The 16,701-nt window shown below is 36.0% G+C and overlaps 1 protein-coding gene across 4 annotated transcripts in view; it reads left to right on the top strand.

Annotated features, from left to right (window-relative positions):
- Nucleotides 1–5,383: 5,383 nt before the first annotated feature.
- Nucleotides 5,384–16,701, top strand: part of LOC138358243 (uncharacterized) — a 29,542-nt gene continuing 18,224 nt past the window's right edge. The window contains exons 1-6 of one of the 4 annotated variants that reach the window (XM_069315950.1): nt 5,384–5,500; nt 10,830–10,901; nt 11,157–11,290; nt 12,004–12,196; nt 13,086–13,238; nt 16,415–16,522. In XM_069315950.1, the coding sequence (XP_069172051.1) occupies nt 5,399–5,500; nt 10,830–10,901; nt 11,157–11,290; nt 12,004–12,196; nt 13,086–13,238; nt 16,415–16,522 (762 nt within the window). In that variant the 5' untranslated portion in view covers nt 5,384–5,398. Of the gene's footprint in view, nt 5,565–6,025; nt 6,101–10,750; nt 10,902–11,156; nt 11,291–12,003; nt 12,197–13,085; nt 13,239–16,414; nt 16,523–16,701 lie in introns of those variants that run through there. The other 3 variants (XM_069315951.1, XM_069315952.1, XM_069315953.1) reach the window with 3 other exon arrangements.

Below are 16,701 nucleotides of genomic sequence, written 5' to 3'. Positions count from 1 at the left end.
TGAATTTTGCATTAACCAGTTTGAAACCATCAACACTGCCACTCTTCTGATCAAGAGAGGTGTCCAGCAGTTATGAGGACACCCTCATAAATACTGTCACGTAGCATCCTTCCCCGCGACAGCAGTCACATAATAAGGACCGGCGATTTAAATGCGAAATCAGAACACAGTATATCCTTTCACGACCAAAGATCATATTCACTTGGGCTGGAGGGTAGAGCGACGGTCTCGCTTCATGCAGGTCGGCGTTCAATCCTCAACTGTCCAAGTGGTTGGACACCATTTCTTTCCCCCGTCGCATCCCAAATACTTATCCTAACTTCCAAGTTTATATATAGTCCATAACAGCTTGACGCTTTCCCCTGACTGCTCCCTCCCCTTCCCCTCCAAAAAATCTACCACTTACAGCCTATTATTCATGCCCGAGGCACCTCGCTATGTATAAATAAATAAATAAATAAATATGTTTATTCAGGTAAGGTACATACATACATACAAGTGATGTTACATTAATGGATTGATATATAGATAGAGCTAGTACATACAATGCCTAAAGCCACTATTACGCAATGCGTTTCGGGCAAGAAAAACATTAATATCTAGAACTTAATACTAATTGAGCATAAAGAATAAAAAGTGTTGAAAACAAATACAAATAAAGATAAAAAAAAAGGGGGGAACATGACTGAAAAAGCAGCACAAATACAATAGGTTGACAAACAGTGTTGATTAAAAAAAAAAAATAATAATAATAATAAAATAAAAAAACAGACATGGGTTGACATTTAGGGGTAAGGTAGGTTACAGGGAATTTATTAGGTATTGTTTAGTTTTTATCTTAAACTGGTTGAGAGAGGTACAGTCTTTAACATGGTTGGGAAGGTCATTCCACATTCTGGGTCCCTTGATTTGTAGAGCATTTCTAGTTTGATTAAGTCGTACTCTAGGAATATCAAAACTGTATTTATTCCTGGTGTGGTGCTCATGGGTTCTGTTACAACCTTCAATGAAGCTTTTGAGGTCAGGATTGGCATTACAGTTCAGCGTTTTATATATGTATAATACACAAGAGAGAATGTGCAGTGACTTAATATCTAACATATTCAGAGATTTGAGTAAGGGTACCGAGTGATGTCTGGGGCCAGAGTTGGTTATTGTCCTAATAGCAGCTTTGTGTTGGGTAAATGAGAGGACGTAAATGATTTTGGGTAGTAGAACCCCAAGCACAAATACCATAGTTGAGGTATGGATAGATGAGGGAGTAATAGAGAGTAACCAGGGCAGGGCGGGGTACATAATATCTGATCTTAGAAAGAATGCCAACAGTTTTTGAAACTTTTTTTGATATATTTAGAATGTGACCCTGGAAATTCAGCTTGTGGTCGATGAGAACGCCAAGGAATTTGCCATCTAATTTGTTACAAATTTTGGGTATTGTTTATTTTGAGATTTATCTGATTAGAGGATTTATTGCCAAACAGAATATAAAACGTTTTGTCAATGTTAAGGGTGAGTTTGTTGGCAGTTAGCCAAAGATGGACTTTCTCTAGCTCAGTATTACTGTGGCATTTAGAGCAAGGGGGTCAGGACTGGAGTAAATGAAGGTTGTGTCGTCAGCAATAGAATTGGTTTGAGGTGTTGGGAGGCATTTGGAAGGTCATTAATGTAGATGAGAAGAGGAGAGGGCCAAGTATGCTGCCCTGAGGAACACCAATGTTGATGGGTAGGGTGGGAGAAATTGTATTATTCACAGAAACATACTGGAGCCTGTCAGTAAGATAAGATTTGAGGTATTGCAGGGAGTGTCCTCTGACTCCATAATGATGTAATTTAAGAAGAAGGTTTTGATGGTTGACAGTGTCAAAAGCCTTACGCAGGTCCACAAATAACCCAACAGGAAAACTCCTTTTATCAAGAGCTGCGTGAATTACGTTAATCATACTAATAAGTGCATCGTAGTGCTTTTTTTGGGTCTGAAGCCATATTGACAAGAGCTAAGTATATTGTGTTTGGCTAGAAAAGAGTAAAGCTGCTTGTAGATTAGCTTTTCGAATATTTTTGACAAGTTAGGCAGGATTGATATAGGTCTATAGTTGTTAACATCAGTGAGATCACCACATTTGTAGACAGGGGTTACTCTTGCTTTTTTTAGAATGTCAGGAAGGTTTGGAGTTCAAGTGACTTGTTGAAGAGCAATGCAATAGCAGGGGCTAGAGATCTGGAGGCTTTTTTGTAAATTAAAGTGGTATCTCCTCGAGGGCACTAGACTTGGTTTTAAGGGAAAGGATTATTTCATTGACATCAGTGGAACTAGTAGGCTTTAGGTACAGAGACTGTGGATAGTTACCTGTAAGATAGTCCTTAACATCAGTACAGGAAGATGGAATATCATTTGCAAGGGATGACCCAATGGAAGAGAAGAACCTATTGACTCAATAGCAGAATCAGAGGCTGAAAGCTGACCAACGTTATTGGACAGGAGTGTTGGTTTGTTATTTAAAATCTTCTTTGATCCCAATATTTGTGAAATTGTGCTCCAAGTTTTTTTAATGTTGCTCTTTATTTGGGTAAATTTATCTCATAGTATTTAGTTTGGCTCGTCTAATTATTTTAGATAGCAATAACGAGTAATTCTTTGAGAATTCTTTGGAGACTGTTCCTAGCCCTATACTTCTTCTCAAGGTCGTGTTTTTTGTTAATGGATTTAAGTATTCCCTTTGTAAGCCAAGGATTGTTAAGTCTTTGCTTGTGACTTGTTTTGTAAGCATAGGACAGTGGGTGTTATAAAGGCTAAGAGTTGTTTGTAGAAAAGATTTCACTGCTAGGTTGATGTCCCCTATGTTACCTAACTCGGACTCCCAGTTGACATTATCAGCAGCAGTTATAAATTGTTTATAGCAGTTTCATTGTGCAGCCTAAAGCTTAACTCCCTTGTCTCTAGAGGTGGTTTGCTAATGTTAGTTAAGAGAAATGTGGGGTAATGGTCTGTAGTGCTATCGGTGATTATACCTGAAGTAAGCGGAGAGGTTATGTTGGTCCAGATGTGATCTAGAGTCGTAGCAGTACTATCAGTGATTCTAGTTGGTCTAGTGATTAAGGGTATGAGGAAGCAGGAATTCATACAGTTGAGGAAGCTAACAGCAGTAGGGTGTTCAGGCTCGCAGAGGTCAATATTAAAGTCCCCTGCGATAATTAGATGGTTTTTGTTCAATCTGTTATCTAGTATTAGATTTCTAAGGTTTGAGTTGAATTCAGACACATCAGTGTTAGGAATTCTATAGACTGCACCCACAGACAGGACAGACTCGGCACCCTTGACTCTGAAACTGGCGAAGATATACTCCCCACAGCAGTCTCTAGTTCTAATTATTTTTAAGCATGTTAGTTCTTGGTGGTAGTAAAGAGCAGTACCCCCACCTCTCTGCATTTGACGACAGTTGTGAATTGCCGAGTAGTTAGGCATGTTAAAGAGTTGAGTATTATCCTCTTTCAACCACGTTTCAGTAAGTATAATAAAGAGAATTTGTTGTCAATAGTTTCAATCAAGGCACTAACATCATCGAAGTGTTTACCTAGGGATCTAACGTTCAAGTTGATTACAGAGATATTGAGATTATCTGTTAATACATTGTTTACATCATGTGCTGTAAAATATCTGCAATTTTGATCATTGAAGTGATGATTGTCATAGATAGTGGATAAGAGGTTTAGTTCTGGGTCTATACTTGTCTGCATAAAAAGGCTGATTGCAGGAAAACAAGGTAAGAATGGCAAATTACAAAATAGAAAACAAAGAAAAAAAGCAGATTAAAAATTCTAAAGTAAAATAAACTTAATGGTAATTTTAAGTAAAAAGAAAAAAAAACTTAATGGGAACTAGGAATGTAAAAAATTAACTAGAATAATTATAACAATAGATGACCAAAAAAGTAAAAAAAAAAAAAAAAAAAAAACAATTATGAAATCTATAAGATAATAAGCTTGCTTACTATACTATTATAAGTACACTATAATTGAATACTAAAGTTACACTAAAACAAACTGAGGTAGTTTAAATAGAGATACACTCAGGAACATTGGATAATGAAGTTAATACTAGAGGACACAGGCAAAGCCAGTGTACTATGGAACATGGGAGTAAAAAGAAAAAAAAAGACAATAATAAAGATGACAATATTATTCTTTTTATTATTTTTTTTTCTTTTTAAACTAAAGTTAAAACCTTTTGAAGGGAGAGGCAGAGCTAGAGTACACAAAGGTAGTTTATATGAGATTATAATCTGAATTCAGGCTATACAGCAGCTAACCCACAGTCACTGAGGAAAGAATTAAGGTGAGCTTCTGTGGTTATTGAATAGGTTTTTCCAGTGTCCAGTGCCAGTGTTCCAGTGTCATGTTGGCTTAATCTTCATCATCAATCAAGCACGTTGACCCGGGCACTGCCGGATACCTCATCTATCTATAGCTGTAAGAGAGAATGTCTATCTGTATCTGATCAAGGATAGGTATGGGGGTACATAATAAATTAACTAAACTGAAACAGTTTAGTTTTTTGTCCTGGCGAGTTTCACAGGACAAACGACATGGTTTGTTTACACCGTCTGGAGAAACACCTCAACTCCGGGATCACCACTCTAGTGTCCTAATATGCATCAGACAAGGGTGCAAATAATTTGCAAACTTGCAAACGAAAATCACTGACTATAATACACATATTCTATTACTGTACAAACCCGAGGAGGGAGTGAGAGAGAATGTTGTGTTGATTTAGGGGCGACGGAGTGAAAGAACGTTGTTCTGCTCGTAGCAGCCGGGCTGGTCGGTTGTTTCCCACCAGTTCCTCTGCCATTTTCTCTGAGCTCCGCCGTGCTGTAGGGGCAACTGAATAAATAAATAAATAAATGTTTATTTAAGTAAAAGTACATGCATAGAAGATGAGTTACAAACAAAATGTTGGAATTCTAGATAGAGCTAGTACATAATATGCCTAAAGCCACTAATACGCACAGTGTTTGGGCAAGATGTGGGAAAAACTTATACTAAAACTTAATACAACTGTTGTGACTTCAGCTGTAATATTGTAAATAACGAATTAAACAAAATCTACTTATGGATCTCAACCAACAAACTCACATTAAACATAGAAAGCACCTACTACATTTTATATGGAAGAAAATCATCAAATAAAATCACACTTCAGATAGGCATGTTAACATTAGCATAAAAATGATGGAAAGTTCCTTGGCCTTTACATAGACAAGAGACTAAACTTCAGCACTCACATACAACACATAGCCAAAAGAGTGTCAAAAACTGTTGGTATACTCTAAAAAATCAAGTACGATGTTCCTCACTCAAATTATAAATATGATCGAAGTGGAGGCGAGTGGCAATACTGATGCTTCGGTGGTTCAGTGAAGCCTCGAGCGGCGTGGCCGAGGGTGGGCCAGGCGGACCTCCACTAGCCTCTTGGTCCAGTACCTCCACAACCGGGCCACAGGTGGGAGACGCGTACACTTCCTGGTTACTCTGCCTCTTGTACTATACGTGTGCTGCCAGTACTGGTAAGTTCTTGTTGAGTATTACATGATATGTACATTACAATGCAACCGGAAAAGATTAAGATCCAATTAGTGCCCAAAACGCTACGCTGTACAAGAATGTAAGAACTCTACTATATATATATCAATAAAAATTTAAAAAAGATCATAAAGGCAAATAGGGGGAAGGGGTATCTTTGATAGCCGCCGAATTCCTGTCCTCGTCAAAGCTTCCGGGCAATACGTTAGTAATGAATAAATATGATATATTTACTCATTATAATGTTGGTGCTGAATGTACAACACGAAAAAACATAATTTTAATATGAAAAGTATCTTTTTATAAAGAAATTAGACGAAAATAAAGAGCTGGTGACGCCAAATAAAGTCGACGATCCAAGCGTTGGTTAGGTTAGGTCAACCTAACCTAACATATTTATTCATTACTGACGTATTGCCAGGAAGCTTTGTGAAGCTTGTGTAGCTTGTGGTAGCTTGCGGTAATTAGACGGACCCATAAGAAGTATGGTTGATATAAGTACTTCGGCTGGTCGCCATTAGTAAGTATCAGAGGGATTATTTGGTTTACCTATAACGCTGTTAGCAATAAAATGCCTTTTATACTAAATCGCCATGGAATCTGGGATGACTGCACTCGTTAATGCTACCTTGCCTTATTGTCAGACACCAACCAGTATGGTTCACCTTCATGGTTCCCATAACCCAATCACCTGAACTGTTCGGTACAGTGACGACTTTGTTTCTTGCAGGGTCGGCGTTAAATTCTTGATTTCCCAATTGGCTGAGCACTGTTCATTCACTCTGATCCCATATCGTTCCTAGTTCCTTGTCCTTGCATTCTTTCAAAGTGCTATATAGTCATACTGGTTTACCTAGAAGTATGCACGAGGCTTTGCCTTGAACTATATTCGATACTATCTTGGTGACAGATAGGAGTACCACAGGGAAGCATCCTAAGACCTCTCCTATTTTAAGATAAAAAACTGCACTTGTGTATTTATCAAGGTCTGAATGTGTGATCAGGATGAAACTTACATCTCAACGTTAGTCGTTAGACAATAAGATTAACATTCTAATCACACACTCAGCCCTTGATAAAGCGCTCAAGAGAGTGCAAAAGACTTGGTGTAAATTCCTTACATAAATTTCACAAATACAGTACATAAATATGGGGTTTTTATCCTATGTTATTAGTCTATAAGAAGACATTACCATTACCAACCTCTCCTATTACTTGTATAGATATTAATGATCTGCCTAATGTGTACATTCTTAAGCCTATATTATTTGCTGTTGATACTACTCTCATCTACTCAAAATCCAACCTCCACACACTAAATAATGTTGTAAATAATGAATTAAAAAAGTTCACTTGTGTCAACTAACAAACTCGCACTAAACATAAGACCTACATTTTATTTGGAAGCAAATCAACAAATGCAATTCAGCTTCAGATAGACAATGTTAACATCAGCAATAAAAGTACTAGTAATGGAAAATTCCTTGGCCTATAAATTGGCTTCAACACCCACATACAACACATAACCAAGAAAGTCTTAAAAACTGTTGGTATATTTTCTAAAAGTCAGATATTATGTTCCAAACTTTGTTCTAAACCAACATGCATAGCATTTTGGGCAAGTCCCTAATCTAACAGACAACATTAAGTAGGTAATTTGTAGCAAAATTAAAAAAATGTTAACAGGTACATTGTAGTAAAGTTTGAGGATTATTAACAGGTACATTTTGGCAAAATTTGAGAATTATTATTTCTAGGTACATGTAGAAAAATTTGCATTCAACATAACTTTGATATAAGATGATAGCAGTGATTAAAATAAAAAAGTGTACCCAAATAAAGAGCAACATTAAACAAACTTGGAGCACAATTTCACAAATATGGGATCAAAGAAGTCTTTAAATAACAAACCGACTCTCCTGTCTAATAACGATGGTCAGCTTTCAGTCTCTGATTCTGCTATTGAGTTCAATAGGTTCTTTTCTTCCATTGGTTCATCCCTTGCAAATGATATTCCATCTTCCAGTACTGACATTAAGGACTATCTTACAGGTAACTATCCACAGTCTCTGTACCTAAAGCCTATTAATTCCACTGATGTCAATGAGATAATCCTTTCCCTTAAAACCAAGTCTAGTGCCCTTGAGGAGATACCAACTTTAATTTACAAAAAAGCCTCCAGATCTTTAGCCCCTGCTATTGCTTTGCTCTTCAACAAGTCACTTGAACTCCAAACCTTTCCAGATATTCTAAAAAAAGCGAGAGTAACGCCTGTCCACAAATGTGGTGATCTCACAAATGTTAACAACTACAGACCTATATCAATCCTGCCAAACTTGTCAAAAAATTTTGAAGAACTAATCTATAAGCAGCTTTACTCATATCTAGCCAAACTCAATATACTTAGCCCTTGCCAATATGGCTTCAGACCCAAAAAAAAGCACTAACGATGCACTTATTAGTATGCTTAACTCGATTCATACAGCTCTTGATAAAAATGAGTTCCCTGTTGGGTTATTTGTGGACCTGCGTAAAGCTTTTGATACTGTCAACCACCAAAACCTTCTTCTTAAATTACATCATTATGGAGTCAGAGGACACTCCCTACAATACCTCAAATCCTACCTTACTGACAGGCTCCAATATGTTTCTGTGAATAATACAATTTCTCCCACCCTACCCATCAACATTGGTGTTCCTCAGGGCAGCATACTTGGCCCTCTCCTCTTTCTCATCTACATTAATGACCTTCCAAATGCCTCCCAACACCTCAAACCAATTCTATTTGCTGACGACACAACCTTCATTTACTCCAGTCCTGACCCCCTTGCTCTAAATGCCACAGTAAATACTGAGCTAAATAAAGTCCATCTTGGCTAACTGCCAACAAACTCACCCTTAACATTGACAAAACTTTCAATATTCTGTTTGGCAATAAATCCTCTAATCAAATAAATCTCAAAATAAACAATACCCAAATTTGTAACAAATTAGATGGCAAATTCCTTGGCATTCTCATTGACCACAAGCTGAATTTCCAGGGACACATTCTAAATATATCAAAAAAAGTTTCAAAAACTGTGGGCATTCTTTCTAAGATCAGATATTATGTACCACGCCCTGCCCTGGTGACTCTCTATTACTCCCTTATCTATCCATATCTCAACTATGGTATTTGTGCTTGGGGCTCTACTACCCAAAATCACTTACGTCCTCTAATTACTCAACACAAAGCTGCTATTAGGACAATATCCAACTCTGGCCCCAGACATCACTCGGTACCCCTACTCAAATCTCTGAATATGTTAAGACTTTAAGTCACTGCACATTCTCTCATGTGTATTATACATATATAAAACGCTAAACTATAATGCCAATCCTGATCTCAAAAGCTTCATAGAAGGTTGTAACAGAACCCATGAGCACCACACCAGAAATATATACAGTTTTGATATTCCTAGAGTACGACTTAATCAAACTAGAAATGCTCTACAAATCAAGGGGCCCAGAATGTGGAATGACCTTCCCAACCATGTTAAAGACTGTACCTCTCTCAACCAGTTTAAGATAAAAACGAAGCTATACCTAATAAATTCCCTGTAACCTACCTTACCCTTCTATTGTCAACCAATGTCTGTTTTTTTAAAGAGCGCTATTTTATCGACATAATTGTATTTGTGCTGCTTTTTCAGCTATGTTTTCATTTCTTGTTTTCATTCTACTCATTATGCTCAATTAGTATTAAGCTTGTCATTTAAGTTTATCATGCCCGAAACGCTTTGCGTAATAGTGGCTTTAGGCATTGTATGTACTAGCTCTACCTATAAGTCAACCAATCTTTGTAAAAATTTATTGTTTGTATGTACCTTACCTAAATAAACATTTATTTTATTTTTTTTTTTTATTACAGTGGTGAAGTTGTATGGTTTAGGTACATATTTTTGTAGAGTGGGTAGCATAAGATAGTGTGAGTTTGAAGCACTAAGGAAACTATGAGGATGAAATTTGGAACTTTTTTTATTTTAATTTTTAATAAGGCGGAGGTTGGACAGCCTTTTAATTTCGTTAGAGAGTGAGTTCCATAGACTACCTTGAGGTTACCTTGAGGTGCTTCCGGGGCTTAGCGTCCCCGCGGCCCGGTCATTGACCAGGCCTCCTGGTTGCCGGACTGATCAACCAGGCTGTTGGACGCGGCTGCTCGCAGCCTGACGTATGAGTCACAGCCTGGTTGATCAGGTATCCTTTGGAGGTTCCAGTTCTCTCTTGAACACTGTGAGGGGTCGGCCAGTTATGCCCCTTATGTGTAGTGGAAGCGTGTTGAACAGCCTCAGACCTCTGATGTTGATAGAGTTCTCTCTCAGAGTACCAGTTGCACCCCTGTTTTTCAACGGGGGTATTCTGCACATCCTGCCATGTCTTCTGGTCACTTGATTTGCATAATGTTTACACAGATTTACTTTGACTCTAGGAACCTCACTCAACCTTCCTCAACCACTTTAGATTTTTATTAAAGCAGTCCTGGATATCACTTTGTATCCATATTTCTTGCTTTTTAACGGTCTGAATTTTAGGAAATTTCAAACAGGCTCCTTCTAGCAAGCTCTTTATTATAACTTCTTTAATTATGAGGAAGTGGGTTCCATGTGTAGTGGTAGTAGAGTGTTCCCTTTATTACATCCCAAAGACTGACTACTCTTATTGTTCACCATTTCTAACTTGGTCAGCATCTCCATTAATGCCAATGGTATCAAATGTTATCCTCTGTTGAGGGCCCGAGTTTATATAAACGAGTCGTATTCTTACCATCATCTGTGTTTCAGTAGATCATTCATCCTTTTCGTTTCCTTGTTTTCTTCCTTTTCTCATTTGATAACCTGTTTCATTCATGCTTTTTGTATTCATGAGCCATTTCAGATCTGTTGTATATATCTGTAATAAAAAGAACATGACACAATGAATGATAAAATATGCATTAGTATTGAATGTTTATAACTTTAAAACAAAACAAAAAATAAAGTATTGTACTTTATTTTTAATGCATTTCAACTGGTTGCTACTTATGAAGCCATGAATTTGAAGTGTAATCATTTTGTATTGTGTGATAGGATTGTGGTGGAAAAGGTATTACTCTATATATAATTAATCAATACACTTTGCGTCTTGCCACAAGTCAAACTTGGATAGTTGCAGTGGTGGGGTATGAGGAACCTGTAGATGCTTCTCCATCTCGGTAATCACTACTATTACAGGTGATCGAGGACAAGGTCACCATGAACACCCGCGTAGCATGGATCTTGCTGTTTACTTACATTGTCCAGCTGGTATGTATGATGGTACCTGGTAATTAATGATAATGATGTATCTTGTACATATTGCTTCGGCAGCTGGGGATCTCAACCTTTTTGAGATGGGGTGAAAGTACAGTATTTTATTTTAATGGTGGTGGACCTCTGGCAGCACCCAGAACTGGTAGTCACTTCCACGGTCCAACTTTAATTTATTTGTATGACTAGCATCGTAAATTGAAGCGTGCTGCTTTATACTGGTTTTAATTTTTTTGTTACCATAAATTTTAGGTCTTGGGTGGCTTTGGATTATGGGTAGCAGTCCAGTTCTCCCAGAGGGATGCACAGAGTCCTCCTATCCCACCAACTACAACCACAGCTCTACCTACGACATTACCCCCTTCACAAAGGAATGGATACCAAAGGTATCATATTATGGAAGGCAATACCATATTGTATATAATGTTGGAAGCCCACTTAATTTTTCATTAGTACTTTTAGACTTTCACTTGAATTCGAGTAAACATGTCTGGCAAGAAATCAGTAAATTGTGCAAGTACAGCATTGTATAGTATTGTAGAGAATATTCAGTTACTAAGTGTCTTGTACAGTTGGATTGGCCTCTACCTTGAACTAGATTGAAAGGAAAGAAAGATTATCAAAATTGTCAATTATGAATATAGTATATTTTGATTTAAGATCACTTGCATATTCTGGGTAATTTGTTGTCAAGTCCATTAATGTATTAGTGTTGTCCAGTAATGTGTAGAAGGAAGACTGTCATTTTGAAAATGTTTAAAGTACTGTACTGTATTTGTTTTGATACCAGACACAAACCAGAAATGGTTAGATAACTTAATGTCCAGTTTAGAAAGGCTAGAAAAAAATTTGTTGGAGTGAATTTATTGTGAATGTATTTTGTTCATTGAATTAATTACCATGGAGGTAAAGGTGTAGAAATGTCTATTTTAACATAATCATGTTTCTGACAGTATTTTAGTATTTATTTTTAAATACAGTACTAAACTTAATTAAATAGACATATAATTAAGTTTAGCATTTTAATTTTTCTTGTCCTAAACTCTTAATTAAATGTTAATTTGAACCAATAAAGTTTTTTTTTTTTTTATTGAAACAGGTGGGACTACCACCATGAATCGATTGAACAAACTAAAGAATATAGAGAGTATGTGATGGCTACCAAACGTTATGCAGATTGTGCTCAGAATCCAAGAATGTACATCATGGTTCCCTGTAGTGTTGCTGTCATGATTGCTGCTGGTTTAGTTGTGAGTGGCATCTGCTCAAGGAAAACTTTTACAACAACAACTGTAAGTGTACAGAAGTACCCAAGATTATTGAATAATTGTATTTTAATGACTAACATTTACTCGGTTTCTTTCAGTAATTGATGCATTTCATGACATTAGCTATTACATGTAATTTATTTATTTACTTATTTTTTTCTCCGCAGGGATATTCCTGCATGGACTCTTAAGTTCCTGGCTGGCCCGCTAAGCGTTTTGTTTCTGTTTTACTTAGGCAGTGTATGATTATTATACAGTGTGACTCGTATGATCGCTAAAGTAAGATTTTGCCACATGTTTTTAACTACTACTACTACTGCTGCTCTGTTGAATCTAAGCTTCGAATGTAATGCTGTAAGTTGTTGAATGTGAGTCATCTCCCATATCAGGAACGGTTGAAGGCCACGTGGCTAACATTGCAAACCAGGCATGACAGGGTGGATCTCATTGAAACTTTTAAAATACTGTACTGATAAATTTGGAGGATGTCGATCCTGATGATTTCAAACCAATGTACCTTGTATTACAGTATAAATAAATAGATAAAATAAATGGCAAGTCACCAAAATAGCATTGACAGTCCATGGAATCCATGGACTCCCATGGATTCGACGCAGGTTCGAATCCTCGTCACGGCCCTTGTAGATTTGTTAAAAAATGTCAAATGTATCTACGATTACTGTATCTAGTAATCAGATATGTATCTGATTACCCCCCCCACCCCATAACCACTCAAGATAAAATGCATCAATTTTCTACAGTACACCATTTTAAAAATGGAAGGCATTTTGCACCATTTAGCTCTTCAGATAGTATAGCTGATAAATTATGTGGCCTCCTTTCTTATTTATATATATTTTGTTAAAAGGAAATTTTCTAAGGCTTGTAACTTTAGATTTTGTATTTCTTCCAGGGTCTCTATAGCTCGTTGGGTTTGTGGATAGTGATCCTTCTGATTGCTGTACTGTACCAGTCTGTTGATTGGAAGCCAGACAGTGACTTCTATTCCACTCTAAAATGGGTGATTGGCTTGCAGGTTGGATTGCTGCTCCTGCTAGTCTTACAGGTATTGTCCTAGTTTAGTATTGTACATTTGCTGACCCCTGTATTATTGGTTTGCCATCACTTGAAAATAGTCAGTAAAAATATTATGGATAAAATCTTTTGGATTATTATTTGAGTACCATAACAAATATTAAAAAAAAAATATATATATATACAGTGGAACCTCGATTAACGAGTGGCTCTATTAACGAGTTTTTCCAGTAACGAGCAAGTCACTCACAGCAAATTTGTCTATTGACGAGCTCGCCTCTATTAACGAGCAAAACCACATGGTGCTTCCTAGCATCTCGCGGGTTCTTGCAAATTCTCGGACGCCTCCGACGCCAGTGTTGTTGTTGTATCGCACACGACAAGCATCCCTCTGGATTTATTTGAGCTTTTCTTTGGGTTTTTAGTGGTTTTGCGACTACAATTTGTAACACACGATGTCTCCAAAGAAGCTGCTTGCTAAAGATAGTGTTGTCAAGAGGAAGTAAGACACAATTACTGTGGATTTAAAGAAGGAAATTATAGCAAAGCATGAGTGTGGTGTCTGTGACTGATCTCACAAGGGAGTATGGCAGGTCCTCAACAATTTACACCATTAGAAAGGGAATGAGGAGGTAAGGGAGGATGCTGTCTCTTCCACTGAGATCAGGGAAGTGTTTGAAAAGGTGAACGCATTCTTGGAAAAGCTGCCCCGATAAAGCAGTGACAACCCGGTGTGTGAAAATGTTTAATTAATTTAACACTTTGTGAAAGTGTTATCACTTTCGCAGGTATATGTCGAACGTGACACCCTTTTTTTCTCTTGAATGCACCCAAACACAGCGCTCAAGCGTCATTTGAGCAAATATTTCTATAAAATCCAATTCTTATCTGATCGACTTGGGGAGTGTATACATGTTTGCCATGAAATTTCCGTTTTCTCTAATAACCACATTGCTTATTTGGGAGAACGGCATTGTATTGTATCTTCGTGGTAAGACCATTATATTGTTGACACAACGAGTGTAATCGACGTAGTTTTTTATTTGGTGCTGGTCTAACGCATCCTTGTGTGACATTTGAAATGAAATTTGGGTGAAATTCCCAAGAGGAGAGAGTCCGCCTGACTCAGAGGTGGATTCTCCTTCCACACCATAGCTCCTCTCCTCCTTTCCACCTCTCCATCGTCTCCCTCAAGCCAGCAACTACTCTTCATAAGGTAAAGTAAACATTAAAACACTAAACAAAACATTTATATTTACATGTGCAGTATTATATTTACATAAAAAAAGTCATACAATTATGGAAGTTTTTTGGAGTGGAACGGATTAAATTTATTTCCTTTATTTTAATTGGGGAAATTTGTTTCTTAAAACGAATTTTCCAGGTAACGAGCTCGGTGCCAGAACGGATTAAACTCGTTAATAGAGGTTCCACTGTATATATATATATATATATATATAATATACTGTAATTTGAATTAAAAGGCTGACCCTACAGTAACTTTTAGTTATAAAGTGGCCACTTGAAGCCACCTCTACATGTGACGTCCAGGTCGTGACATGGAATTCTAGAACCCCATATAAAGGTAGAGGCCAGTGACTATCTCGACTTCTTTTGAGGAGGTTTTCAGATTTTGCAAGTGCAATTGTTAAATGCCTCTTGAAAGGAATTGATAGGAGATAAATATTTAAGAACAATAGGATAATTTCATGACGGTCATCACTGACCTTGTACAAAATACTGTATGTTCCAAGGAGAGGTTTAATGAGAAAAGACCAGATGTATGACAAAAGCAGTAAAGAGCTTTATCAACTAAGCTCAACCTTTCAATGTAAAAATGCAGTTTAATGCTTACAAACATAAGGGCTTAAGGCTAGGTAATGATGATAGCTACAAGATATGAGCTAGATGGTGTTGAGATTGCAAAAGGGATCTGGGAGTTATTAGTAAGAATTTAAAACTAATAAATTGATGCATAAATGATCAAAAAAAGGCAAATAGGCAAAAGGCAAATATATATATATATAATAAATATATATATAATAAATATATATATAATAAATATATATATAATAAATATATATAATAAATATATATATAATAAATATATATATAATAAATATATATATAATAAATATATATATATAATAAATATATATATAATAAATATATATATATTTATTATATATATATATATTTATTATATATATATATATTTATTATATATATATATATAATATATGTGTATACTGGCAGCAGGTTTTCTTTCAAACATGTTTCATTGAATATGACCGCATATTCTGTATTTATTATTTTCTGGTTTAGGGCTTCTATCCCTCTATTTTCTTAGCATCAGGGCTTAATTGGAATAGGAGTTCTCCAAAACTCATTTTCGTACTATTAAGGTGAAGAAAAGAAGTGATTTACTATAGAGTGTATTACACTTATTTGTATAATTTGCACGACGTTTCGAACCTCCATGGTTCATTCTCAAGTGAACAGATCTTGCAATATATATATATATATATATATATATATATATATATATATATATATATATATATATATATATATATATATATATATATATATATATATATATATATATATATATATATATATATATATATATATATATACACACACATACATACATACTGTATATATCTCGTACCTAGTAGCCAGAATGCACTTCTCAGCCTACTATGCAAGGCCCGATTTGCCTAATAAGCCAAGTTTTCATGAATTAATGTTTTTTCGACTACCTAACCTAACCTATAAAGATAGGTTAGGTTAGGTTCGATCATATATCTACGTTAATTTTAACTAAATAAAAAAAAATTGACCTCATACATAATGAAATGGGTAGCTTTATCATTTCATAAGAAAAAAAAAATATATTCAGGAAAACTTGGCTTATTAGGCAAATTGGGCCTTGCATAGTAGGCTGAGAAGTGCGTTCTGGCTACTAGGTACGACATATATATATATATATAATATATAATATATAATGTGTGTGTGTAGGAGATGCCTTGTATGGGCCAATAGGTCTTCTGCAGTTTCCACGATTCTTATGTTCTTGCTTCCTTCCAAGATAAAAAATAAATTTAAATGACCATTGCAAAGTCTCCTTAGATATTGATTGGTGGTGGCATTTTATGTATGTTGGGTCATGTTCCTGTGTGAATGACTTAAAATTCCCTTCAGATTGCCCTTGCTATATGGGAGTTACGCAGACAAAATAAGACTCGCTGGCCGTGCATAAACATCACCCATTTGTTCACTGTTGAAATGATTCTTCTTGTGACGAGACTAGTAAGTATGTTAAAAAGCTTTACATATGAATTATTATATTTTATTTAATAAAATTAAATAAATTTAAAACCATTGTTTTAGTGATATTAGGTGTGATTAAAAATTAAGAATATATTTACTGTGTTGGTTTTGTTTATATAATTTGGATTACTAAAGTACTCTAAATGGTAATATCTGAA

The sequence above is a fragment of the Procambarus clarkii genome, chromosome 82 (assembly GCF_040958095.1).
Source record: "Procambarus clarkii isolate CNS0578487 chromosome 82, FALCON_Pclarkii_2.0, whole genome shotgun sequence".
In the NCBI taxonomy this organism is placed as follows: domain Eukaryota; kingdom Metazoa; phylum Arthropoda; class Malacostraca; order Decapoda; family Cambaridae; genus Procambarus; species Procambarus clarkii.
The sequence above is the reverse complement of the archived record's forward strand: the minus strand, read 5'-3'. Positions and strand labels throughout refer to the sequence as shown.